General features: G+C 41.5%; 2 protein-coding genes and 1 long non-coding RNA gene across 3 annotated transcripts in view; 1 reads left to right on the top strand and 2 right to left on the bottom strand.

The window, feature by feature from the left end:
* Window positions 1-785: 785 nt before the first annotated feature.
* On the bottom strand, window positions 786-24768 carry LOC117828803. The gene is made up of 3 exons (XR_004634497.1): window positions 24610-24768; window positions 20580-20668; window positions 786-1955 (listed from the first exon to the last, which is right to left on the bottom strand). It is a non-coding gene; the product is annotated as an uncharacterized LOC117828803 (long non-coding RNA).
* Window positions 9415-14265, bottom strand: skida1 (SKI/DACH domain containing 1). The gene has a single exon (XM_034706119.1). The coding sequence runs from the start codon at window positions 13932-13934 to the stop codon at window positions 11436-11438; it is 2499 nt and encodes an 832-aa protein (XP_034562010.1). The 5' UTR covers window positions 13935-14265; the 3' UTR covers window positions 9415-11435.
* A 38-nt stretch (window positions 24769-24806) lies between the features above and the next one.
* mllt10 (MLLT10 histone lysine methyltransferase DOT1L cofactor) overlaps window positions 24807-27373 on the top strand; it is a 57183-nt gene continuing 54616 nt past the window's right edge. The window contains exon 1 of the mRNA XM_034706120.1: window positions 24807-25228. Within this exon, the coding sequence (XP_034562011.1) occupies window positions 25066-25228 (163 nt within the window). The 5' untranslated portion in view covers window positions 24807-25065. The remainder of the gene's footprint in view (window positions 25229-27373) is intronic.

Raw genomic sequence — 27373 nt, 5'->3', positions numbered from 1 at the left:
TAAGAACTTACAGCAAAAAGAAAACAGGACTAACTTCACCCGAGGTGTGCACAAAATATGAACCTGTAGCAAAAGAGATTTAAAGATTCTAGAAAGGTTGTTTGAGTGATCTTTAAAGACTGAAGGTCACATTTTACACTTTATTTTCAGCACAGTCACAAACAGTTCAGTTCTTCTTACTTTATATTACAGGAGCTTCATTAAAATGTTGCTTCTATACAAAATTTTGCTCCAGCAGTCTCTTCGGCTGTCTGCAACTTACTCCCTCATCGCCGAATATTCTGTGGTTATTTAAAAAGATATGAACCCCTTATCTGATCATTTGCCTGACTTTTCAGCTGAAGTTCACAGATGAAAATTTTATTTAGTACTTTCAATCTGAAGATGAGTGCACTGCTACTTTTTGTAAAGCAGCTGCAGTTCCTCTCTTTGTTTATCCATGAAGGTTTTTAGGACAAGCCTGAAGTCAGTGGTTTATTGGGCAACATGTTTCAATAAATGTTCATGATAGTTAAAAAAAAAAACAACAATAATGCACGACTTGTGAATTCGTGATATAACGGCGCTGTTTTTAAAGAAAGGATGAACCAAATAAGTCATGAGTCAGATCTCTGAGGAGGTTCAGGTGCACCTCACGGCTCTCTGAGTAAAGCTTGAAGAATGAGTGCCAGCTATCTGTCAGGCTTGCCTCCTTATATTTTTTTTGTTAACAGCTTGGTGATGTTTGAAACATTTTCAGTCATTTCTGTAGTGGAGACGTCCGGGCCCGGCGTCATGTTGTCAGAATGAAACAAGATGAGCAGATTAGGCAAATCATGGCAGCGAGATAAAAGGAGACAGCTCAATCCAGGACAAGTGAAAAGAAAAACAAAGCTGGAGGAACACATATTTAATTTGAAGACTTGAAAAATTGAAGTGGCGTCCATTTTTGTTCCACAGAAATGATCCCACAGGCCACTTTTACAGTTTGCAACACACATTTCTTCTGTGAAAGTATTCACACTTTTTGATATAAAGGAGCTGTTTATTGTAGCTTTCCAGTAAAGGGAATATTTCTCATGAATCAAGCAACAGTTTTATTTTTGTATAGCCTATACATGGACACTTAACCGTGAATCTAAGGACTAAAGATAATATGTCACGTTGTTTAGTGCCTATCCTACTTCCTTGCGAGGCACTTCTTTAGACGATCACAATAATTAGCGAGGCTGAAACTTATATAGTCCGGTTCCACCTCACTGTATGTCACCAGGTCAGCTACTCTAATGCAGAAAAGCACATAGTCTTCTCTTGGGACACAGAGCATGTTCAGAGGTTGCAGCAACAGTAAGCTGCTGAGCTTTTGCATGTCCCAAACTTTTTTCCTTTGGTCTTTTTTTTTTAAATCAATTACTGACCATACAAAACAAGCTCCCCTTGCATGGATACATATCGAGGCCTGGAGAACGTCGAGGTTCATGGTGCAGCAACCAAAATAAATCGATCAATTAAGCAATAAGAATAAATATGGTAGTTTCTTGAACTAAACAGGCTGGGGGAAATGAAAGCGTCTGCAAAAAGTAAAAAAAAATGACCGAAAAGAAAACAAGAAATGACTCTGTTACGAACATGGTGAATGGTTGAGTGGGTTAAGTATTCAGACAGTGCATTGACAATAAACTGACATAAAACACCAGCATTTATTAACTCCTGAAGATTAATCAAAGCATGTGTTGGTGCATCCTTCAGCCCTTCAGTCCTCTCCCCTGTGTGGAGCCAGAACTGAGCTTTAACGTGAAGCTAAACGTCCTTATTTAAAAGCTGTTTGACAGCTCTCTGTCGCCCTTTCCCCCAGAAGAGAAGGAGCTCTGTGGGCTCAGATTACTCTCCAAACAAGCCTCAATCAAGCCACATTATTATCCAGGATCCACTGTAACATGCTGATGTTATCACCGGGTCAGTAGAGCAGCCTCAGTCTGACAACAGGAGAAGAGAAAAGAGGGGAAAGGCATTAGAGAATAAGCTTAACAGATACTATAAACTAATATTATGAAAAAGAGAAGCAGCTAAGGAAACTGATTTTTAAAATACATTTAAAGTACATAAATATTCTGTTGAGCTTTTTTTTTTAGATTAACAAAAATATATTGAGATATTTTAAAAACTTAAAGTTAAACCTTGTACATCAGAAGAATTTAAAAACAGCATATAGCTTTAAACTTAATATCTGGAACATTGGATTGTTAGTGTTCATATAAATATGAATAATTGATTAATTAAGAAAACAACATATAACCATTGAGTATAACCTTATCCCATTTTTAAAAGACTTAAAGCATCGTTGAGTATTTAAGATAAAACATTTTTAAAGGAATGTTCCGACATTTTTTGATTTTGGAAGTAGAATACATCAATGTAAGAAGCCCATGAAGCCCCATAAAGTGAACCTGTTTGTTTGTACATTATAATAATCTTGTGTGAACGAGGTATTTTGTGTGCACAATATAGTTATTTTGTGCTACAAACGTAATACAATTGTGCTCACCAGTTATCTTGTTCGATGTAGGTATGATATAATATTCTGGTTGACAATATTATTATTTTGCCTTCACAACATTATCTTGTTTTTGCACATACTTTATCTTGTTTGCACGATATGGTTCTCTTGTGCACTCAAGCTGTCTTAATCACACAATATGATCATCTTGTCCTCACACGATATTTAAAGTTTGCATTCAAGTTTTCTCGTTCTCATGTTAGAATCTTTTTTTTTTTGTTGCACAATATAAATATTTTGTGCACCTAAGGTATCTTGTTCACATGATTTAATTATCATGTGGGTACAAGATAAAATAATTTCCCTCAATATGTCCCTTCAGGTGCCTCGTATACCATCCTTTAAAGACCTTAACAAGAAGTTACAGTCAGTGTTAAACCCCAGCCTCTCCCCTTTGTCCCACATCTTGAACCCCACATAGAAAGAAGTGGATGAAACCTCATCCACCAAAGGCCCAGACAGCTCTTTAAAAAGTCTCCTTATATTTCTCAATCACCGTATTTAATAGGGAAACCTTCACTTGAGGAGGTGAAGAAAGGAAGCTCATCTGCTGGTATCTGGTTTTGACGTGTCTGCTGTGTGCCCTGCAGCAAGGCAGCAGGCTGTGTTTTTCATCAGTCTGATGTTTGAGGAATAGCTTTAACTGAAGAAGAGGAACTGTAGGTGAGAATATCTGTCGACTGAGGCAATACTGCTGACAGAATAACCAATAATCTACAAGCCAGGGCCTGAGTGAATGAGCGCAGGCGGATTGGAGAAACTAAAATCATTCTTGAAGCTGGAAATAAAAGAATTCTTTATTTCTGTCTGTTTCTGTTACAACAGTGGAGGAGGCTTTCTGCTGCTTGTGTTTGTGAGTGTGTGTTGGTGGCTTTTATCCCCAATCCAGCCTGTGCTTCTTGTCCTAACTCCCTGGTATGAAGGGGTCAAAGGTCACCGCTGCTTGTGGCCGTGTTCAAATCCCCCTATAGTGTGTAATGTTCTCAACAATATTAAAGGAACTAGTGTCCGGATCTTCGTTTTCAGGCTGTGGGACATTTTAATCAGTTGGGAAAAAGACAAACACGCAGGAGCTTTAAATTAACGTCTGGGGCAAACAGAGGGATTCAAAATAAATCAGATCGTTAAAAATAGACCCCAAATAAGCTTTTAAATTATAGTGTTATCATAGTTTTGTTTTTCTTTCTACGCTTACCTGGAATGATTGATACATTTGGATCAAAGTCCATCGTTAAGGTCAGTCTTTAATAAATGCCTGCTGGCACCATTGAGATTATAATTTTAAAGTGACTATATCATAAAAGCTTTGAGGGTTTTTGTGAAGGATACTTAAGGATATTAATCCATGTGCAAGTAGACCTTCAAATTAAAGTGTGTTCTGCTCACTACAGAGACGCCACAGTGAGGGATTTGAGTGTGTGTGGAGAAGGGGCTCAATTTTAAGAATCAGTCATGTATTGATCGAAATACAAAAACGTAAGGAAAAGGCCTTTCATAAATTATTTCCTGATTTAAATATCATTTATAAAAATTGGGGTTTTTTTGTGAATATTGTTACGTTTTAAAGACACTAAGTGTAAGCTCAGTGATAATTTCATTAATTATTCCGGAAGCCTGAAGGCTAAAATGCTGTTGATAATGTGTTCAGGGTGGCTGTTGAAACACGCTCACACATGTCACGTGTTCAATCATTCATGTAATGGGATTAGGCAGTTTTAAAAAATGAACAACAGGAATTTAAACTTTTATTTTTGTTTATTTTAAATGTGGGTCAGCTCTGAAGAACTTTACGAAAACTGAATCTGTATGCTTGTTTTTAATGTTCATGGTGTTTGAATTGTTGGACTTCCGTTAGGCTGCGTGCAAACAAAGATTGTGTCTCTTTGGGCAGCAGACTAACTGAAGTCTTTTGGTTTTTACTTCTACATAAAACTGAGTTCATATACTTTCAACTTTTCGTTTCACTCCCTTCTTCGTGAGGATAATATTTATTAATTTCTAGTATGGATTTTCTCGACAAAGTCACCAGAACCCTGAACTCAACCTTTCAGTATAAGAAATGTGTGCAGGCTACAAAGTTAAGAAAACAGAAAAAAAAATCAACAAGAAATGTTGAAATGTGAAAGTGGAAAGCGATTAAATTCGTGCACTTTGTATTTAAACGCTTCTTGTAATGCTGCAGATTTGAGCTGATTCATACTCATCGCCTCAACATTGTTTTGAGAGCTGCAGTCGAGGCCACTGCACACGTATCGAACCAGGCTAGTTGAGCACTGATTGAACTGTGTGTTTAAAGTTACTCCAGTCTTCGTCATCCATTCAGCATAAGGCTACATCTGGCTCTCTCCTGTCCGCAGAAAAGCCTTTACAAATGGAGTTGAGCTCCATGACCGAGCAGAAGCCCTCTGGTGCTGCTTTTCCCCTTCCTCCCCCCACGCAGCCCCCTCTGGACAGAGAAAACCACCAGAGTTCTGCACCGTGGGCTCTCGGTGAGTTTCCTGAAGGGGTTTGCAGGTCACTTAATAATAACTGCAGGTGATTTCAATATAAATACACAGAATTAAAGAATAAATGGGCCTATAAACACGGCATTTACCCTCACTGATGAGGCGATCAGACATTTGAGCCAGACTGCTGAATATTATAAATTATGTGCCCTACATAACTTTTAAAATTACCTGAATAATACACATTTCATGAGCTGAAAATACGACGACACCTTGGAAAATGCATGATGCAAAAATGCGTATTTTTTCTGTTAATAGTTACACTTATAATAAGTCATTTATAGTTACAGCGCGTTAGTACGCGAAAAATAGCCTAAATGCCAATTGGGAATTTTGCTAAGTAAAATGGTGAATGCAAAACAGCATCCAGCCAACCGTTCCACCATGTACAGTCTGTAGCTTGACTTTAAACACTTTTTAAATTGTTTAGCTTTCCGTGAGACACTAGACAATACATATTAAATATTTTGCAAGAAGTGTATGCAACAAACTTTTACTTCTTATACTTCTAAATGTGGCTTTTAGAAGAAGTTGGAGCAGCAGAGCAGTCCCCTTCTCCTCTAAACACGGGCCAACGTCCCTCCCTCTGACCCCGGGTCTGTGCAGGGGGAAGCCGGGTACGAGCCAGCAGAGGCAGCGCTGTTTCCCCGCGGTTCCCTCCCCCACTTAAAGCCACGGTGATCGCGAAGTGGAGGCAGCAGTGTAATGAATGAACAGGATTACATTGAACTGCAATGAGGTAACATCAGTTATTGTAGTGTTAAATGACCAAAAACTTCACTATTGGTTGGTGGACTCAGTTTGAGAGTCTTGTTTACGCGTTTCTAAGACATCGATTAACTGAGGGCTGCATGATTTTATCAGTGTTATAATGTAATGAGTCCCTGACCTCTGCACTGATTTCAAATTCATGAAGATCAGGCTCATCAGAACACTATAACTTACGCACATGTTTTGGGGTTTGGGGTGGTAATAAAACTATATTAGTATTATTATTATTAATTATATATTTTGTTTTAACTACAAATTCTTGGCAACAATGCATATGGAAATCTCGGGATATGTTCTCTGTTGACAGTTTTCTAAATCCATTTAAGCATGGTCCTTTATATAAATCCATTTAAATTCTGCCAAAGTAAAAACATGTCCACAGAGTGTTGACGCGTCAAACTAGCTCATACTCCAAAAAGTCCAAAATGTTAACTCCAGGGAACGACAATTATAAAAGTAGGAGGAGAAAAGCACAGACTTTACAGTGCCTTTCATCCACACTGCTCTTCAGATCTGTAACTTGTATAAATTCATGTTAAAGAGGTGAAAGCACATAGGTCACACAGTGGAGCGCGCTCTCTTCAGTGCATGGAGGAGCCTGTAGACTTTAGTCCGTGGGAAACTATGTTTTACACTCCCAACAGAAGCCCTGCTCTCTGTTAAATCAGAATCATATGGGGAACAGCCACACTTACACTTCAACTCCACGTCTTGAATTAAAATAGATTGTCTTTATTCTTACACTACGCCATAAAACAGAATAAATGTAACACATTTTATCTCTCTTACCCGCAGATTGGTTGGTCGCCTGTGTTAGGTTTGAGTTTTTTCAGAAGCTTAAACCAGAGTGTATGTCTCTACGGGGATCTTACATATGACGCTGTTCTGTGTGTTGCCTTGTGCATTTAAGCTCTGTGAATAACTGGGCATGCCTCGAGTTTAAATAGAAAATTCCAAGAAAATCAATGAAATTCACTTAATTGTTTGTTTCCGTAATCTAGATCAAATGGTTAGAGTTTTTTCTTGTCCTTGGATCTGAGGCATGAATAGATGCTTTCAGAATTATTACAGTTATAGTCTGTCAGTATAACTGTTATTTTGCCTTTAGAGTCGCCACCCTACAGCAGCAACTCTCTGTACACCAGTTTCACATCAGCGAGGCTTGCAATCATCAGGTTTGACGATATGCAAAGATGACGATATGCAAACATGCCGTTTCGCCAGATCCCCTTTACTCACTGAACGCACAAATACATTCACATAAACAACACAGAAAGAACACCGTATAACCAAAAGTGCAGCTTAGTGATGTTAATGCATTCAAACATATAAAAACACGCACATAATTTTGGCCCAAAAAGTCGTAAATGATTTTGTTTATCGATTTATTTAACGACAAAATATGTAGTGCTCGAGAGTGACCTGGTGTGAACGAGTGAGTGACAGGCGCACACTTCACAGCTGAGAGATTAAACATAAAAACGTCCGGACAGCTTTCATCGCCCTCCGTGTTTTTAATTGTCTCAAAGATCAATGCAAAGTGCTGACCCTAACTCACCGTGCGTCGGTCAGCATTACGCACTACTCTGCTGTCTGCGTAAAGTGCCATTCTACACCTTTTTTTACAAAACGTTATCTTTTTTAAATGAAACCAAATTGCACAGTGGTTTCTATTGTTCTTTTCCACATATTCTTGCCATTGTTATTCTATAGAAGTTACAGTCTACTGGTTTCCAATCCGCACTGGAATTTCGCCCTGAAACGCCAGCAACAGAATAATGGCCTGTCTCTGCTCCCGGTATGGCCCCTTCAGGCTCCACCAGCAGAAGCAGCATACTACTATCCGTGCCTGGGCCAGCCTGCCTGTCTGTCTGCCCGCCTGCCCGGCTCCCCTTATCAACCTCCGGGCTTTGGCCTGGACCGTATACCGCAGAGTCCCATTAATCAGGGAAACATCACGTCAAACATGGCAGATCGAGCGAAGGGCAAGTCTGCTCAGGGCTTAGAGAAAAAGTTGCATGGTCCTGGCTGCACAGTGTTGTGAACGTCGATTAGCCTTTGGGCGAGTTAAGCTGTATTCCTGTAGGTCTATATAATTTATTTGTATCTTATCCCTAAGAGATCTATATACTCTGACTTTACTACTACAGGACCGTATGGCTGTTTATCGTGGGGAACAATATTTTTTTTATTCTCTGCACACATGCGTCCCGTAAAAATAAAAGCTACTCCGTGTTTGTTTTGTGAAATGTCCAGGACTGCAGTGTAAGCCAGTTTATTGAGGTTTTGTCTCTCTGCTGCATGTATTAAACCGCCTCACACCACCTCATGTGCAGCGGTTGCATGCGTAAATGTCTGCGGTTTGCCTCTTGTTATTATTGCAGGCTCTGCAGGCCTACCACTCCTTCCGCCATACAGCCCCTAAACACACCGGGGAAGGGATTCCCTCAATAGTTCTGTTAAAAAATAAGAGTTTAACCAACTTGGGAGACTGTACGGAGCCATTTCTCAGTCTTTGTTGCTTCTCGAAGTTTTACGCACTGACAGAGTGGACTGGCACTACTTTTAGTCTATTTCCTTTTAGATCTGACACCTCTTAGCCCCGGGACAAAACCATTATCTGTTATTTGATTAAAGACTTGATATGAGTAATTGCCCCACTCTGCTTGTGAAATTACACGTTACAGACTAAATTGAGAATGTGTGGACATTTAATGGTAAATCAGAGAGAGATGTAACAGAGATGAAAAGCAGCTTCAAACACAAGTAATATAATTTCATATTTTTCAAAAAAGGGAATACCAATCCAAACAGGATGAAAATGACTCAAATTCTTAGTTTTCATAACCCTTATCCTAACGCAAATCCCAGCACAATTTCTCCATCACAAATCGCCTCGCTCCCACCCCCTCCTCCAGAACAACACCTGATTGTCCAGCAGAAAAGAAAGAGCAAGAGTCCTTTTAATTACACTCAGTCGCGTTTAATGAATGCTTCATAATAAAAAAAGAAAGGGAAAGTGCTTCAGAAATCCACCGTTCAAGTTTCCATTTCGAGTGCAGTTGTCCTCTAAATATATTTCACAACCAAAAAAATCAAGATACAAGAAAAAAAAAACAGAAAATTCACAAAAATAAATATTCAGTTTCATTATAAACAACCAGTGACTTCAAATTCCATGTCAAAAAACCTGACCTCAAGTATTGTATCAAAAAGCGAAGTGGATGAGGAGGGCAGGGCTGGGAGGTGGGGAGGAAACGAGAGGAAGGGGAGAGAGAGAGATAGAGTGCATGATGCAGCCTCTAGCTGCTGCACGATGCAATTGTTTACATTGATAGCGTCACTGTCAGAGAGCTATTTGTCTCTACGGTGGAAAAGGGCTCTCACAACAGGCCATTACCACCATCTCCGTGCCTCCGACGCGCATTGTGAGCGCCGCGTGAGAATAGGCTGGTGCGTCAGGGGGGCGAACCCGCACTGGCTATTCCTCTTTTCCCCTGTGCCGTGCAGCCTATGCCTTTGACATGCGGATTAAAGGTTGAAAGCTTCTCTTGCAACACAGCACCCCCCCTCCCTTCCCCCCTCTCCCTCACCCTCTCTCTCAACCTCGTGCAACCCCCTCCATTTTTTTTACTGCGCATACACCAGCTTGTGCCATGGCTTGAAAAAGAATCGCCAGTTTCCAGGCTGGTAATATAAGTTCAAGTTTGAATCATCGCCTCAGAGATAAGGCCAATTGTGGCTGCAGAGTGGAACTCTAACCACGTGACTCCACCACATGTATCCACGCTGATTTACGCAAACTCACCCTCTGTACATTTTTTTTTACAATCACCCATTAAATAGTTCCTACAATCGTCTGAATGAGCGCACCCTTTGCTGTGCTGTGAGTGTGTGTGTGAGGGGGCTGACATCATTCACGGGCTTTGGGTTTGTTGTGATCTGGCTCGCCATAAGCTGGGCCTCTCTTTGTCGCAGACAGAAAAAGCCTGCCAATTAGCAGAGCGCGTCCTGCACTGCCATTAAAAACATCTACACGTTTGCTTTACATATCTAAATGTAGGTGCAACTTTAACCACGTGATTTAACTCTGCTTTGCGCGAAACAGGGCACGGGTTCTACATTCATGAGCGGCCATATTCGAAAGGCTAAGGTAAAAACGTTAAGACATGGTGGAAAGGAAACTGTATTATTTCAAAGTTGATCTCATTTTAGGTGTCTCGACGTAGGATGCTCCTTTTTAAGCTTAATCGATTTTTTAAAGTAATTAACAACTACAGTGTCTTTGCGCATCTATAAAACATGGCATGGTTCAGCAACTCATATATGGGTGCATGCTAAAACTGCACTCAAATTAATGAAATTTGGCCTTTTTGCATCCACATAAAGCCAGCAGTTCCTTCTATAGCAGTGTTTTTTTCATCAGCATCTAAGACATTATTTCACATGCAAGCCAGAAAACCCTAAAGCTGTAACATGACCCCCAACAGTATCAAAGTGCAATGCATTTAAGCCATAACTTGTGCTTTGTCGCATTGTTTCTGAGGAGCAGCTATAGGCGGTGTTTAAACGCTGTTTTGGTGCTGGTTTACTCCACTTTGACTCATGAATCACATCCTCTCTTTGGCACTGTCTCTATCTCTGTGTTTGACCTATGTTTTTACGCAATTCCTCCTGTGGCAGGGTTTTTCTAAGCAGGAGAAATCAATGGCCAAGTGGACCAGGAGGGACTTAAATCGGGTCTGTCATGTGGGAGCTAACGTGCTATGATTCCTCATCTCTTTGATTGTCTGTACATAAGGCCTGTGTTGTGTCTGGGCCTGCGTCTGTGCGCAGCCACACGTTTGCAAACCAGGAAATAGTCCGCAGAGATAAAAACAAGACAGAAAACCAGATCACAAGGACTCTAGAAAAAACCCAACAACCACCAGGAAAAAAATCCTGTCAAATCCAATAAAGGCTTAACTGTGAGCACGTATAGAAAGACATTATTAAACCCATTATTTAAGAATTATCTGAAATTAGTCACACATGGGCCATTGTGGCCAGCTGGCCAGCATGACAGTCATGAAAGAAAACACAGCTTTGATATAAAATATACCGAGTGGCACAGAATGGGAAACCCTGATTTTTTTCTGATTTAGTGAGAACATTTCACTCCCAAACCTAACAGAGTATGGGTCGCCGGTTCGTAAGAAATGCTGTTTTTTTTCTCACTCCTTTCCTCTTTCAGACAAAGCACAAACCACTGAAACCCTGGCACCATACAATCCAACAGGTCGAGCATAGAAAGCAAAGAAGGAACAGTCAGGAAAAAGTCAAGTAAACACAACAATGAGAACCTTACATATTGCTTAGGATTGACAGCTTTTTTCAAACACAAGTTTTTTAAGCGTAAATCCACGCGCGTTGTCTCACAGTCCTGTGTGCGTTTAATGAGGCTCCAAAAAGAGATCTTCAAACTTCAAAATAAACTCATTCACTGAAAAAAGGGAGGAGAAATAATAATACTAAACACCGAGTAAGTTGTGAGCAGTTTCGAGGAGCTCACGTTAAGACTCCGGCTGCGTTAGAAGGCTGGAGATGGACACGTTTGGGAGCTTTTGTTTTTCTGCTTTAGCTCAGTATTTCCGAGTTCTCTGAGCGGGTGGGGGAGGGAGAATCTGGCCGCCTGGCTGCCACCTCCACACGGGGTGGGACGGAGGGGGAGGCCCGGGACCCCTCAACGAGTTTAGGGAGTAAGCAGGGCACAAATCCCCGTCGCTGCCAACAACCAGCGACGGCAGGGATGGGAAATTTGCCATCAGGCTGAAAGGCGTTTTAGCAGCCGGCGACGCTGCTGCAGAGCTCGCGCTGCAGCGTTGTTTACGTCTGCTCGGTAAATCCTCGGTGGAAAGCTCATCTGGACGTAAAGAAGGGGAAGAAGAAGAGGAGGTGGTGGACGAGGAAGAAGAAAAAGAAGAAGAGGAGGCAGTTTTGTTGACTCTGAGCACGGTTTGTTTTGTTTGCGTCCTGGAAACTCGGGGCTTCTTTTTCTCCAGCACCGGAGCCCTGTAGTTTTTGCCCCTGCGCTCCCCCTCCTCGACACAAGGGGAGTCCTGGGTGCTCCTGCATTCCTGAGGGCCACAGGGGGACTTGGGGACCACATCAGGACTCTTTTCTGTCAAATAGTCTCCTTGTTTGATGGTTCCGCCTGGAAACTGGCAGCTCTCTGCCTTATCTCCTTTACATTTGACTGAAACGGCCTGGCTCTGGTATTCATATTCATCCCAGCTCTCCTCCACTTTAACTTTCACACTGTGGAGGTTGAAGGGGGGCGTCCAGGCTGTCCTGCCGCTGTCAGAGAGGGGGAAGGCGGTCACAGAGGTCTCCTCCGCCTCGATTTTGATTTTTTTCAGCGGAGTTGGCAGTTTCAGACTGGTAGTTTTTGCTTCTCTTTTCTCGGCAGATTTGGGAGGCTTGGTGTCTTTGTCATGGTCCCATTGTGAGCTCAGTCCCGAGGGGCACTTTTTGGGAAGCCCGGGTGTCCTCCGCGAAGGGTGAAAGACTTTAGTCCGGTTGGGACCCGGTGGACACTGGGTCAGCTCGTCCACAGGGTCACCCTCGAATGATTTTTCCCTTTTGGACTCAGTGAAAAAGCTCTCACCCACAAGAGAAGAGTTAAATTTTGGTGGCTGTAAAGTTCCGAAGTCCTTTCTGGATTCACTGCATATAAATTCACATTTCTGCCGTCTGTCGAGTCTGCTGTCAGCTGAGGGGGAGACGTGGCCCAGGGTCCTGTGTTGTTTGTCTTGTTGCTGCTGGTTGTTGTTGTAGTGAAACGTGGGCTCAAGAACCAAAGGTGCTTTACTACTGGTGATAGATTTGGCAATAGAACCGACCCGGGCCCGCCTAAACCGGATGCTCTGCACCGAAACCCGGCTTGAAACCGAGCTGGAGTCGGACTGAGACGAGCTCTCCTCCTCGTCTGAGCTGACCTCTGAACTCTCAGACTGCGTGTCATCTTCCTCCTCGCCCTCTTCTTCCTCCTCGGAGCTCCCAGAGTTGCTGCTGGTGGAGAAACCGGACCCAAAGTCCGAGTCGGGATACGCACGGTCCGAGTACGCGGTGCTGGACTCGCTGTCGCTACTGTAACTCTCTGGGAAACTGGGCTCGTGGTGGTGGTGATGATGATGGTGGTGGTGCTGGTGGTGGTGATGATGGTGAGGTCTTGGGTCGAGATAGAAATCCGTACTCAGGTGGAAAGCGCCAAAAGAAGCGGCGTGAGCGCCGGAGGACTTGGGTTGTTGTACGAGCAGCACCGGTGGTACGTGGTGTTGCGCGTGTCTGCTTCTACTCCACGAGTGCCTCGCGCTGTCCCTGCCGCCGCCCCCCTCGCGCCTCCTCTTCCTTTTGTGAAGTAGGTCGCCGGCTGAGCGCGAGAGCCTGGACTGAGCAGCTATGGCGGACTGAAGCACCACCGGCTGCCGGCTCACAGCGCTCCGGAAAAACGAGTGCCTTTGGCTCAAAGTAACGCGGTTCCCTGTGATTTTTGTTGTTTCATAGTTTTTAAAGTGTTTGTGAGTGGACTTGGTCACCGAACGGTATTCCCGCCCGTGGGTTTTGTGGTAAAATTGAGGTAGTTTGGAGTCTGTAAGACAGGGAGTCAGCTCTCTCCTCCTGCCTGTTTTATTATGGAGCGTGAGAGTCTCCGGGACACTGTGCAAACTAAACCAAACTTTTTCCTTCCACAGCTCGGCGTCAGCATGGAGACGCCCCGGAGACTCATCCACATCCCCGGGGGAACACACCGCTTTCGCTTTCTTTTTGTTGGACTTCAACACCCGCTCCGTCTTGCAGGAGATATACAGAGCCTCCACGTCCTCGCGCGATATCAGAGTGCATTTAGCGGCGTGGAAAGCTATAGAGTTTATTGCTTTGAGCTTCCGCAGCTCCTCCAGGTCGCAGTGGTGCTTCTTCACCTTCAGGTGGTCCATGCGCTTGTGCACCGTGGTCCGGGGGATGTTCTTGAGCAGGTCGGTGAAGACCTGAGACAAAGCAAACATTTGCTTGCCTTGGATGAGCAGGTATCCCAGCCTCACTCCTTGCATTTCCTCAAAACCACACTCCAGGTCTCCCATTTTTTATGTATCCGCTCCAATGTATTAATCCATGTAGTCTCTCTCAGTATGTTATGGATTTACCAGTAAATGGCATGAGGTCGCGAGCTCAAGGCATCCTGCTCATACCTTTAATCCATCCACGCTGCCTCTGCTGCTGCTGCTGCGTCATGAAAATGCAAACTTTGACATGCGGAGTTAAATGGAGCTGCCGGTGTCTGATTTGCTGAATGAGCCGACAGCATCCACACGTCGCCTCTTGCCCGGGTCCGGCATGGTGGAGGAATGCAATGGATGCGTCCACCAAAGCCAGGGCTGCTGCTGCTGCTGCTGCTGCTGCTACCTGCCTCTGCCGGCTCCACTCCCCTCTGGACGGCAGCAGGACGAGGGGTAGGTGTACACCACTGCCTCAGCCAGAGGGATAAAATAGCGAGAAGAGAGAGAGAGAGAGGGGAGGGAGATGGAGTTGTGAGGGTGGAGGGGAGGGAGAAAAGAGAGAGAGAGAGAGAGAGAGAGAGAGAGAGAGAGAGAGAGAGAGAGAGAGAGAGAGAGAGAGAGAGAGAGAGAGAGAGAGAGAGAGAGAGAGAGAGAGAGAGTCCGAGACAGAGAGAAACAGAATAAGAGCTAAAATGCAGCTGCTATTCTGGCTGCTGGTTGAGCCACAAATAAAATGACAGGGAGGGGAGGTGCGCCGGTCTGGAGACACCTTCATCAATTAATGCCCTCGGAGTCGACGCCCATTGGACAACGCTGACAGGTGATGCAATAAAAATGGATATTCCATCTCCACCCCCTCCCACACCCCAACATTGTGTTAGTTTACACTTGTCCCCACTGACTTCGATTTTGAGTAAATAATGCAGCTATGACAAGTTCATATTTAAAGCTGGAAATTCAGTTCAGCTCCCACGGAGTGCGCGTAAATCCAGACCGTAGCCTGAGTCTGCAGACTGTCATGATAACACAGGAATGTTTTGTGATTTCCCCTCGTTGTCCACACAAAGATACCCGTGCAGAATATGCAAACGATTGCTTAGCTTACACGTAAAATGACTCCACACTCCGGCTAATTTAGAGGTCCTCATGTGTGTGAACACAGCACAGCTTAAACAAAGACATTTCCTTTTCACACTTCTGCAGAGCTGCTTTTCCACGTTCAGGCTGCTGCCCTGACCAGAGCTCAACTCATCTGTTAGTCGTTGGCTTTTCCAACATTTCCCCCCATATGATTTTGTTCCTAGACATTCACATAGGCTGACCTACTTATCCTACAATATCTGCTCAGATTGCGTAAGACTATTTTACTTTGTCGGCCATACCCGAGACGTTTTTATTTTTTATTTTACTCCTATTCCCTCTTGGTGTGCGTGTGTGTGTGTGCGTGTGTGTGTGTGTGTGTGTGTGTGTGTGTGTGTGTGTGTGTGTGTGTGTGTGCGTGCGTGTGTGTGTACGAGTGTATGTGTGCGTGTGTGTGTGTGTGTGTGTGTGTGTCCTGGTGTGTGTATTTGTGTGTGTGTGTGTTAGGGCAATAATTCTAAATGAGCTGTAAAGCAAATTGTGGCGCTGTTAACGTAAAGTGTTTTAGGTATATATTTTACGCAAATACTTGAAGTGTTTGACATTTAAAAAATGTGCATTGCTCTTCCGTCACACGTAAAAATATTCTCTTGTAAAATGTGTGAAGTCATGCTAAACCGGTAAAGCCCTGTTAAATTCTAGCCTACTTTTCACTCTGCATGGTAGAACAACGTGAGCAGTGATTGGACAGGGTGAAAGCGCAGAGTCAGGGTTGCTTTTCCGACTAGATTTTTCAGACAATGCAAAGCTGGAGCCGCTTCAGTTATTCAGTGAAGATTTACGGTTAAAAACCTTTTTACAACGTGAGATCTCGGTGCAAAAATTCTACAATTTGTTTCAGTAATTGCACTTAATTTAAGCGAATAAACTGAGAGTATTTTAATGTGTAAATATCAACAAGTAGCTCTTTAAATGTTGTGAACAGGAACGTGGGCTTTATTAAAGGACATAAAACGTACTTCTCTGGGAGGCTGTTACATTTCTAGAAAACCTTCTTTGCTCTGACCTCAGGAATTATGCTTTGTACACATTTACACATTTTATCTATGCGCATGTGCATAATGTTTGCACCACGACCACACACCGTTGTGACTTGTCCCGTGCACCAGGGCTATGCGCATTCAATGCACGCATGCACGCACAAAGAAAAAAGTACACGCAATCTAAAAGGTGCACGCGCATCTGTACAAGCGTACAAGCAGATGCACGGGCATAGAATGACAAAGGAAACATCGGCTGAAACCACCTCTGTCCCATTGACGAGTCTGTGGCTTATTAAATTGGCTAATTGTTTGAATCACCGGTAGGTCTACAGAAAGCTGTTTGCACCGGCTGTTATGTTTCGCCCCTGCAGCCACATTTCCTCAATCCTCCCTGCGTTATGTTCTGTCTTTGTTATCTGTGAAACACGCGAGTCCCTTGTGGCCCGTTCCTCACGGGCAGCGCTGTGCGCGTGGGGCCAAACTCAAGACTGGGCACGCTCATCCCCACATTGTTCAGCCTATTTGCTTATTTACTCTGTATTCACTGTACGCTGAATGGCAACGATGTTACCTCGGTGTTACATCAAACTGCATGATATACGGAGGCGTTGTTATTATAGCTCCTTGAATATGATTGGATCACGTCCAATAAAATCAACGCAAATTAAATCAGTAAAAACATGATGACTACAAAGTGGTCATGGACTCACTGGCAGGACGTGCACGTCAAATACTGTGACGAACAGAGTTTAAACTTCAAATAAAAAATGAATAGATAAATAATGATGGTAGAAAAATAACCTATGAGCGAATGTAGGACCTGTAGCTGTGTCAAACACGCGTGCGAACATATAGGCTACTGAGGATTAGGGTCAAAGTGTTGCAACATTACACATACGCCTATGTAAAGAGATGTTGTGGAGCAAATTTCCTTCTTTACTGTAGACTAAAGCATTTTGCTTCTAATTTTAGAGCCTGGATTAGAATACGTACGTGTTGTGGCGCAGAATCGTAAAGATAGTTTACAGCTTAAGTTACAGAAGCTTCTAGTGCAAAAACTATATGTATCCATGACGTAGGATGTGTGTAGTCGATTAGTTTAGGTTTCTCGCAAACATTCGGAGTTATGTGTTTGCAGTTGAGGGGAACTGGGATCACCGTGGGTCCACTTTTGTGTTACAATATATGAGTATGTGTGCTACAGGCTTCCCGATCACTTCACAATCAATCAGTTAACTCCTCATCAATTCCCATACAGCCAACCCCTGCTCTGACCTGGATTCTTGTGCTTTAAATACAACCAATGACCTGCTCGCTGTCGCTCTGGCTGCAGAAAGAAAAAGAAACTCGCTGTTCACGTGCTGATTCTGTATGACAGCATTAATACGTGGGGCACGCGGAGTTTCACGGATGCAGCAGAGTGAAGTGAGAGGAGGGGCAGCTTGTGGAGGTCCGGATCCCCCTGGGGAATTACTCAGATCCCAGAGCCCCGGTGCAACGTGCCTGGCTCGGGAGTCTGCAGGGAGGAAGAGACAGTCGGGGCTTGTTTCATCTCACGTCATGTCGGCTGCATCTCTCTCAGTCTGCTTGTTGTTTCACAGAAGACTCGCTTATCTTTTTCCTGTATCACTTAAATATGGCCAAGGGTTCTGACCTCAATGTACATCATTTAAATCAATGTTAACTATCTGGCTCTCTTCTGCGGATATAACTAAATATTCTAGTTGAGAACTCTCAACATCGGCAGGCTCGTATAACAACACGCATTTATGTGACAGGAAAAATACATCTATTGAAAAGGCAGTTTATAACTATAAATTAATTATCGTATTCTACTAATAAGGGCCCCAGCCCCCACACACGGTTAATCTGTGGGACTATGGGGGCTTAATTGGGATCTAAAGGGGAACAGCAAGTGTGTTCGTGAGAATTATTGAAAAGCAAAGTCCATAAAAACATAATTGTTCAAAAAAAATGTGTCAAAACTCAGACCTTAAATGATCATTGTTAATATATGAAAACAATGAAAAATCTATCTGAATATATTTAATGAAATATAACTCCAGTTAAATATTAAGAAAATTAAATAGTAACAAGTTATTAGGTCACTCTTTTAGGCGTGCCAGGTTCAGTTTGCCAAAATATCTGTGTGAAGTTTTATCCCAACGACGCTCTGACTGCCACAGGATTTTTTCAGAGCGCTCCAACCTTCTATTTTGAGGTGTGAATACAAAGATCTAATAATTGAATCACTGAACTAAACTGACCCCTGTGTATGTGTTCATACTTGAGTATTTCCAATCAAGAACAGAGACTTTTTGTCATGTAGATAAGCTATGTGGTGCAGCAGATGCCACAGGGCACTTATTCCTCCCTCTCCTGCGCCTGGATGTCAGAGGGGAGGAGACGAGTACGACTGGCCGAGAATGAGACCTCATACACCGGGGAGGTTTCCTGCAGCAGCCCGGTGTGTGCTGGTAGTACGTGGGAAATGCCTCTGACGACATCTCGCAGTACAGGCTCTTTAGTAATGATGGCCATTCTTGTTAAGACTTGATAAAGCCAGCTGGAGCTATAGAGTCAAAAGATATGCCATGAACCACTTTAACGTGTACGATAAGCTCAGGGACAAGAGGTCAAGAGTCAGAGTAAGAATTGAGACGCAGTTACACGAAATATTGTCTAAGGGATTTTGGTGAATAACAATAAACCAGAAGAACTGAAGATAAAATATATTTTAAAAACCATATTACAGGAATGTCATTATTAAAAGAAGAAACTTTCAAACTGTAAGAACATTAAATGATATTTTTTAAAACGTGTAGTCTACAATAGCCTATATTAATTAGGCTGTTACACAAAATCTGTGTGTGCAGGAATAAGCCGCTTTAAGTCAAAAAGCCAATTTAAATTGACTATAATGGAAACAATTAAAACATTGAATTAAAAAAAAATGCTCTAAAATTGAAAAGGTTGTTTTAACAAATCTCTACGTATATGTTCTCGTGGCAGTGACTCCTGACTGCTGCTCTGCTTACTTTTTTTATTTTTCCACTGCTTCACTGTGGTTAATGGGGCAGATAGACAGATTACGGTAAGGACAGCCTACACACACACACACACACACACACACACACACACACACACACACACCTACACACACACACACACACACACACACACACACACACACAAACACACACACACACACATATGACCAGTGGACACACATGACCAGGGCTCTATCGATGTGTGCATGTTAACCTAGTTTTGCACAGGAGTGAAATTGTTTGGAAACCCTTGCAGGACACATGAGCGGAATTCCTGCGGCGTCATTTCTGGAAAAGTACTCGTGGCTAATTTGAATGTAACATGTTAATATTCTCTCATTTAAGCGGTCGTATAAATCTAAACTCAATCCCCTAACCTCTCATTTTTTTCTTGACTTGTGAAACCAAACATGTCGCCCGTGCATCCCCGGGTCGTTTGTTCTGCACCGAGTTTTATGGAGACACTCGGTCAAGGAGGCGCAGGCACTTGTAAGCGCATGGACTTTTTTATGACACAAACCCACTGCCCCATACCAAAACAATGAATTCCTCTCCACCCCCCACCAACCCGGGAGAATGTGATTTTACATGCAATCCGAGCCTGAAGTGTGTGCGGACAGTGGTGGGGGGAGGGGCACTCTTCACCTTTCACCCCGCCGTGTTGGGACTGTTTGTATTTTTTTTCCTTGGCCTCTTTTCTGTGCGACTCGCCGACCACAGAAAAGAGCACGAGGAAACACTGGTGCGTCCAAATGTGGTGTAACCAAAACGGAAGCCGAATGAGTCTTTTGTGTTTTTAAAAGTTGTCGAGATTTCCCTCCTTCTCACATCCCTCGTCAAATTAAAACTTCAATTTTGAAAATGCTGTATTATCCTACCTTCTACCATTCTCTAAACATATTGTCCTAAGAACAAAGATCACATGTCTCAATGTGGTGTAACCAAGATAAGCCGGACGAGTCACTTGTTTGCAACTTGCATCTAACTCCACATATGGCTGACAAAATAATGTTAATAACCATCTGCCATAATTCTAAACACATGAGGACAAAGATCACGTGACACAGAAGGGAATACACACAGTCCATCACAACCATTACAGCTATAATAACAGACGTTTTATTTACCTTAAACTGCCATAAACCATAGGAAACACGTGTAAAATTAGTCCCAGTATGCCCATACTATAGAGATAAAAAGAAAAATACCATGTCTGGCTTTAAATCGCTGCGTAATTTTGCATCATGCTCCTTTGAATTTAATGACGCATTCACTGGGGTTGCTCCAGGTGAATAATCGTTACTTAAACTATGAGATTTGTGGAATCAAATGGACTGCACGGATGAAAATGTGTGCATGGTGATGCTATACTTCCCAATTTGTTATTTCAAAACTTGAATGGCTTAACATTTTATCCAGGATTTTACACCAAACAACGTCTTAAGGAAAATATTGATGTTATCTGTAAAGTTAAACGATGTACACCGGCTGTACCCACTTTAAATGAAAACTCTGATAAAGACACTCAACACACTACAAAAACAAAAGTCCTATACTTAGCTGTCAGTAGTCGTTTCTGGAAGCTCGTGGGCTCAGTCTGTGAAAGCATCCCTTTCAGACTGCTATAGTTTTCTGAAGAGTTCCCCTGCAAAGCACACACGCAAACACATTTGGGATGCATTTTTATGGGAAAATTTGGGGTTTTAAAATGTTTGTTTCTAAAAGAATTACACAATATATATATGCATTTTTAAAAAGCATTATAATACACATGCTTTAAAAATGATGAAATCAAGTTTTTGATATAGCTAAGTTTAGACAAAATAAGATAAGGCAGGTAATCATGAATGTCCTGTGTCTGTACATTCAATGCCTTAGCATATTTCAGATGCAGTCTGTGTGTTAGTGTGTGTGTGTTAGTGTGTGTGTGTGTGTGTGTGTGTGTGTGTGTGTGTGTGTGTGTGTGTGTGTGTGTGTGTGTGTGCGTGTGTGTGTGCATTTCCCAGTGTTTCTTCTCCAGTGTGTTTGTACACGCTCCTCCTGCAGACACTCTTCCCTCCTATGCAAACATACACTGAATTCACCCATAAGAGCCCTTTGACTTTTCACATTTCAGGTGCAGTCAAATCACCTGTGTAACATCTGACAAAGAGACACCTAGAATGAAACACATATGAAGAAGCATGCTGTAATTTTTTTTTTCAAACTCTTTTAATTTTAGATATTTTATACAGTTTTTAAAGGCTCTCAAGAAGCAAAATTTAAATTGGACATAACTTATTTGGAGGATGTTGTGTCAATCTTTAATTTATTTTACTAAATTCTAAGTTTACTTCAGAACACTGGAAGTGAATTAATCTGCCAGCATCAGTGCAGCATATATGGCAAATCAGTTGAAAAGAGAGATAATCTATATACATAAATCCTGCTTTATGGGTTACATTGCATCACGGGAGGACTACACAAGTGTGTAAACCATTATTCCTTTTCATATATTTTATGGCATCAATTAACAGTTGAGACAGAAAAACGTATTCTTAAAACAAGATTCAAGGTTTGTACTTTTCCAGTGTAACCCAAAAACAAACTTGATATATCTACATTTTGAACACCAAAGCTCCAACATACAGCCTCCAAAGGGACTGCTGTGCTCTAATGATAGATACCTTAAATTATATGAAAGCTCTGAGTGCTATATGTACTTTGAGGTCACAGTAGTGGTTGAAGATAGACAGTGTTGCTGTAATTTGCTGTCTCACAGAAAGCTTCTCTCTGACAGCCCAAATAACATTATACATGATTCGTGCAGAATTTGACTTAATCAAGTGCAAGTTGTAAAAAATAATTTGCCATTTTCAGTGTTTCAGTAGCTATATGGGCCCCTCCACAGCCGCTGCCCCCTCCTTCGCCTCCCTTTGTTCCCTCCAGCTCTAATAGGTTTTCCCCTGCCACACACAATTCACTTTTTTTCCTCCTTTTCCCCAGCTCCACATCCCTCCCTCTCCCCCTTTTAGTGCAGTGCCCAGTGTCGACTGGAGCATTTGAGCAATTTGAAATTAAAGCAAACAATGGGCAGGCACTCCCAGGGACCCCTCGCTCACCATATTACACGGAGGACGCTCGTGTGCTCTTGCGCATTATTGGCAAGTCATTACGTTTCTCTGGAAACCAAGAGCGGGAGCTCGCTCAGAGGAATCGGTGATGCAAGCAGCAGCTGAGTGCTTGGAATAGCATGTGTGAGTGTGAGTGTGTGCGTGTGTGTTTGTGTGTGTTCTGGAGCATCCTTGGCAACAGCATGGGGCTGCTGTCAAAACAAAACTGTACATTGACAGGTCTGAAACACAGCCTGATGTAGGGGTCTCAAAAAAATGTTCATTCTTACAGTAACAAGCTTTTCAAATTAAGGCTGCTGGCTTTTCACTTTCTTCACCTTAAACACACCCCAATAACTTTATCACTTTATATACCAAACTTAATCAAAGCAAAACGGTTTGGTAGAAAAAATATGTAAGTAAATTGAAAATATTAAAGTGCACATTAAAGCTGTTTACTGTCCAAAGATGCACTTAAACTTGTAACTCATTTATTTGCTGTCAATTAATCTTAGTAAAGCTAAAGAGTGAAAACTGAAAATAAAGTAAACTTAATATTTCCAATTGTGTCATTTATTTTGTTCAGGGTTAGATACTATCCTAATAAAAAAAATAATTAAACATGTCTTCAGTAGCACACCTCTTCTACCAGGAAAGCTAAAAAAAAAATTAAATTAGGGTTTTCTGTGTGAATTGTTGCTGGTGAATATTTGTGTCTGTCATTGAACATATATAAAAATCCGCTGTGTCATTTTTGCTGTATTATTGTCGTAAATAAACATATTTAAGCAATATCTGCTGTGGGATTTTTTGAGTGTATATGGATGCCACAAAATGTTATGTGTGCATCATGATCAGAATGATCAATGAGAACAGTTTCAGGCTTCAAAACAATTACAGGTCTGATTTTTAGGCTGCACCCAGTGTGTATGATAATGACAGCTTGAAGTGAATCTAAATAACAGCTTAGAAATGTTTAATCATGGAAAAATATTTATAACAAATACATACAATTTTTTTACAAAATATTATAGCAAGAAAATGGACAGAATATATCTTCAGTATATAAAATGTTGAAATAACATTAAGATGAAAGAAGACACGTGTGTATAGTTTGCTTAAACCATCTTAGCCCACATGAAACTAAGTGCAAACACAAAACTCTAAAATCGCGCCTTTACTTTGCTGAGCTGTGTCTTATTTTTGTTAAACATAAATAATTAAACAGGTACAGAAATGTCTAAGTTTAGTTGAGGTAAGATGCCTTTTTTTAACCACCAGTTCAAACCCCACAGATGATGCATTCAAAATAAACTGACATAAAGCCAATTGAGGGGTTGGAGCAGAACAATATATATAAATATGTTGTATATATATGGTTTTTAAATAATTAACAACAAACCCTATTGTTTATGAGGGTGCCGATTTAGACAAAATCATTGCTGTAAATATGACTATTTTGTTCAGGATGGCTCTTGAGGTGAGTAAGATAATCAAATGGACCTACACAGAGTTATATTCACTCTTTTCTAACTGAGCTGTGTTCTGTGCAAGCTCAACCTACTTCTGTTACTCAGCACATGAGAGTCAGTCTTTTGTAAACACACATGCATTTGTCTCATCGCTAAGTTTACAGATATTGAGAATTAGTGCAACTTTTGCAAAAACAATACAGAAACAATATCTCAACTTTTTTTTAAAACTGTAAAGTATTCAAAAGATTCTGGAGAGACATTGAATATCATTTCTTCCCGGCTGCTAATTATGTTTTTTCTCTTAAACTCAAAGATGTTGTTTCTTACTATGATAACAAGGAAAATATTGCTCTTGAATATATCATAAACTTCATTATACTATATGCCAAGTTTTTCATTCACAAACAGAAATTCTCAAAGTCACTTCAAAGTTTTCAATTTTCCTTCCAGAATTCAAGTCCCTTATTAAATAATTTCTTTTAGTCAATGACAAAAATGCATCAAATTCATGAGCTATTATAACACCTCTTTCCCTGAGACTCCTAGGTAAACAATTATTTACATATTTCTGTATACATTTGGTTTTGTTTTTTTGTTGTCATGAGTGTATTTACTTTATATATAATGTATTGTCGTCCTGTCTTCTGTATGTGTGATGTGTTTATATTATTTAATCTGTCTTCACTTGATTTGTGTTACTGTCTTCTACTACCTGTATATACGGAAGAGGATTAGAGCCACTGAAAAAAAAAGGTAAATTTAAAAAAAAACTATTATTATTATTATTATCTAGGAATTTTTTTTTGTTTAATCTCAGAATTCTGAGTTAATCTAGGAATTCTGACTTTAATCTCAGAATTCTGATTCTTTCTCATAATAATAATAATAATAATTTAAAAAATATTTTACCTCAATGTCTTTTTTTTTCTTCAGTGGCCCTAATCTTCTTCTGTATGTAAATGAACACCTTTACTCTTGAATAGTTAATAAAAAAAACACACATGCATTTGTTTTCAAACCTTGTGCTTATAATATCTGCTGAACTCTGGAGGATTTTGTGAGAAACTGCCACATCCGCGCCAACCTTCCTGCTACAGGGTTGACAAAGTAGTAGAGTGGACTCTCTTTGCCAGAAACTTTCAAACACTTCAGCCATGTGGAGCCAAAATGGAACGCAGTCCAATTACATTCGTGTTTCACTTCCTATCGTAGGCTACGCACAGATACGCGCCTTACGTCATTACGCATTTCCTGTTCTCTGCGACGTCCCCCCTCTTCTGCTCAGCACCGCGCCGTGAAGTAGATGTTTTGGTGATAAAAATACGGTGTCAAAAGGGGACGGTAACACCTTCAAAACATGACATTTAGACCGAGGGGGAGCTAAAGCGGCGTCGTGAGGGAACGCGGGGAGTCTGTTGAGAAGGTTTCGGGTTATTTTTGTGTGATTTTCCTCCGCATGTCCGCTTTCTTCGTAGATGGTCTCCGGCGAGCGTTGTCTAGCGGCGGACGACGAGTTCTTGACGAGTAATATGAAGGAGATGATCGGGGGCTGCTGTGTGTGCTCCGATGAGAGAGGCTGGGCAGAGAACCCGCTGGTTTACTGCGACGGCCACGGCTGCAACGTCGCCGTGCATCAAGGTAAGCTCGGCGGCTCTCCAAGCTAGGAGGTAGCTGCTAGCATGCGGGCTAGTTAGCGTTGTCTTGTTACAAGGTTATGGAGCGTGTGCAGCCTCCTCCTCCTCCTCAGGCTGCCCTCAACAAGGCCAGGCTGAGGTCAGGATCCATGCAGCAGGGCAGTCCTCCTAACCTAACCGGTTTAATCTACGTTGGATCAAAGTTGGCAGCTGTATAGGCCTGATAGGAGTTGTGCCATGTCTGTCCCTGTCATCCTAAAGGTAGCGAGTCCACACTCATCAGGGCTCCTACAAGGCCGCTGACCCTTCAACCATAGTTCAAACTGAATTATAAACTGTCCTGAATGTGCAGATGTGGTGCATTCACAATCTGGTTCATGCACCACAGCAGTGAGTGCTGCACAGCTGCAGGTGACAGGGCTCTGCTGCTGCTGCTGCTGCAAAGACAGAGTTCACCCTTAAAATGACTCAGATGATGACGTCCACTGTTTACAAATGTAACAGCTGGCCATGCGTCCAACTCAGCCAGAGCCTCTCAACTATGTGCTAAATCAGCATGTCTGAGCACATGCGCATGTATGGCAAAGAAAACATGGCTTTGTTTACATCAGTGTTTAAACTTTAGTCTGTGATCACCTCCTCACAGGTGAACTGGTCGGTACCTGGAAACATTCACATCCTTGTGAGATGTTTTATATTTGACTCTCATGCTCATCTTTTCTGCTTTAAAGTCACAGTAACAGAATAAGCGGGAACTGGACTGAATGTTTTATTATTATACACATGTCTGAATAATCTTATAGTGTTACTATTTATCATATCACGTTATGGATTGCTTCACACTTTTAATACCTTGCCTGTGAAGAGTCATGACTCAGCAAAAAAGATACAGAACGGGATTGACTTAGTATCACATGTATCTGATTAAAAACACATTTAAATCCTGTTTAATAGACTTTAAACTTCAATATGTAATGTTACTGAACAACAAAACCTGGAATCACGTGTTAAAGATATCAGATGTGACAAATATCAAACCATAAAACCTTTGCCTATAACACTGAATAACTTTCCAGTTGTGCTGCCTCAATTTCTGCTGGTAAAAGTATAATTAATTTGCACATTTCATACTTAATATATATCTATAATGTTTGTTAGGCTTATACCATTACAGGAAAACGTGTGCAAGATCACAAAGCTTTAGCACACATCTTTCTCCTCTGGTGTTTCTTAGTTGTAGTCAAACTGTGCTCTCTCTATTATTTGTGTTTACAGTATTTTAATCTGCCTAAGAGAGAATGTTGTGTCCTTACATGTATAATCTAATCCAGCTGTGCTCCTGAACAACAGTCAGGACAGCTCCTTTTAAATTAAAGATGTTTTTCAGATAGACTTAAAACAGGAACATCCGACAGTTGTGACTTATGAGACCAATGCTTTTATTTAAATGGTGAAAAGATATCGCCAATTTGATTTTATACATTTATTATTGAATAATTTGGACATGCACCATAATGATAAAAATTATTTAACCCCCAGAAATGACTCAAAAAATATTAAAAATGATGTTTGTATCAAAGGAAATGTGAAATATTGAAACTTATCTGATCGTGTTTGACTGAGAGGAGCAGTGTCGTCATTTTTACTTTATATTTTATCTTTATAGTGATATCTGATATTATTGAGCAAGTTTTATAAAGATACAAAAGTAGGTGTACCATTCTTTTGAGAGTGTAAATGCTGCCACAAGTATCCTTAATGTGACATGTGAGAATCAAAGTCAGTGATGACATTTTTGGTCCTTGAACACATTTTTATCCCAAACTATGGCTTTTTATTATTCTCAATTTTGCCGATTTTCAGTGTGAATTATTAAGAGCTGTCATGCAGTGAGGCTACATCCTACACAGGAAACACTACACTCATGGAAAGAGTAGAACTCTGATATTGGTTGACAATAACAGAAGAAAATACACGTCTACTACTTTGAATGGGAATCTAAGAGAAGCTTAAAATAACAACAAAGCATTCTCAGACTGTTTCTGATACAGTTTATTCATTTGAACTTCTTTGGATGTTTGTTCCCTCAGATTGGGATTATAGCTTTATAATCCATTGGATTATGGACTCTTGTCTGATAAGAGATAAT

Source organism: Notolabrus celidotus, chromosome 17 (assembly GCF_009762535.1).
Source record: "Notolabrus celidotus isolate fNotCel1 chromosome 17, fNotCel1.pri, whole genome shotgun sequence".
Classification (NCBI taxonomy): Eukaryota; Metazoa; Chordata; class Actinopteri; order Labriformes; family Labridae; genus Notolabrus; species Notolabrus celidotus.
This window is presented reverse-complemented; position numbering and strand designations above follow the sequence as displayed.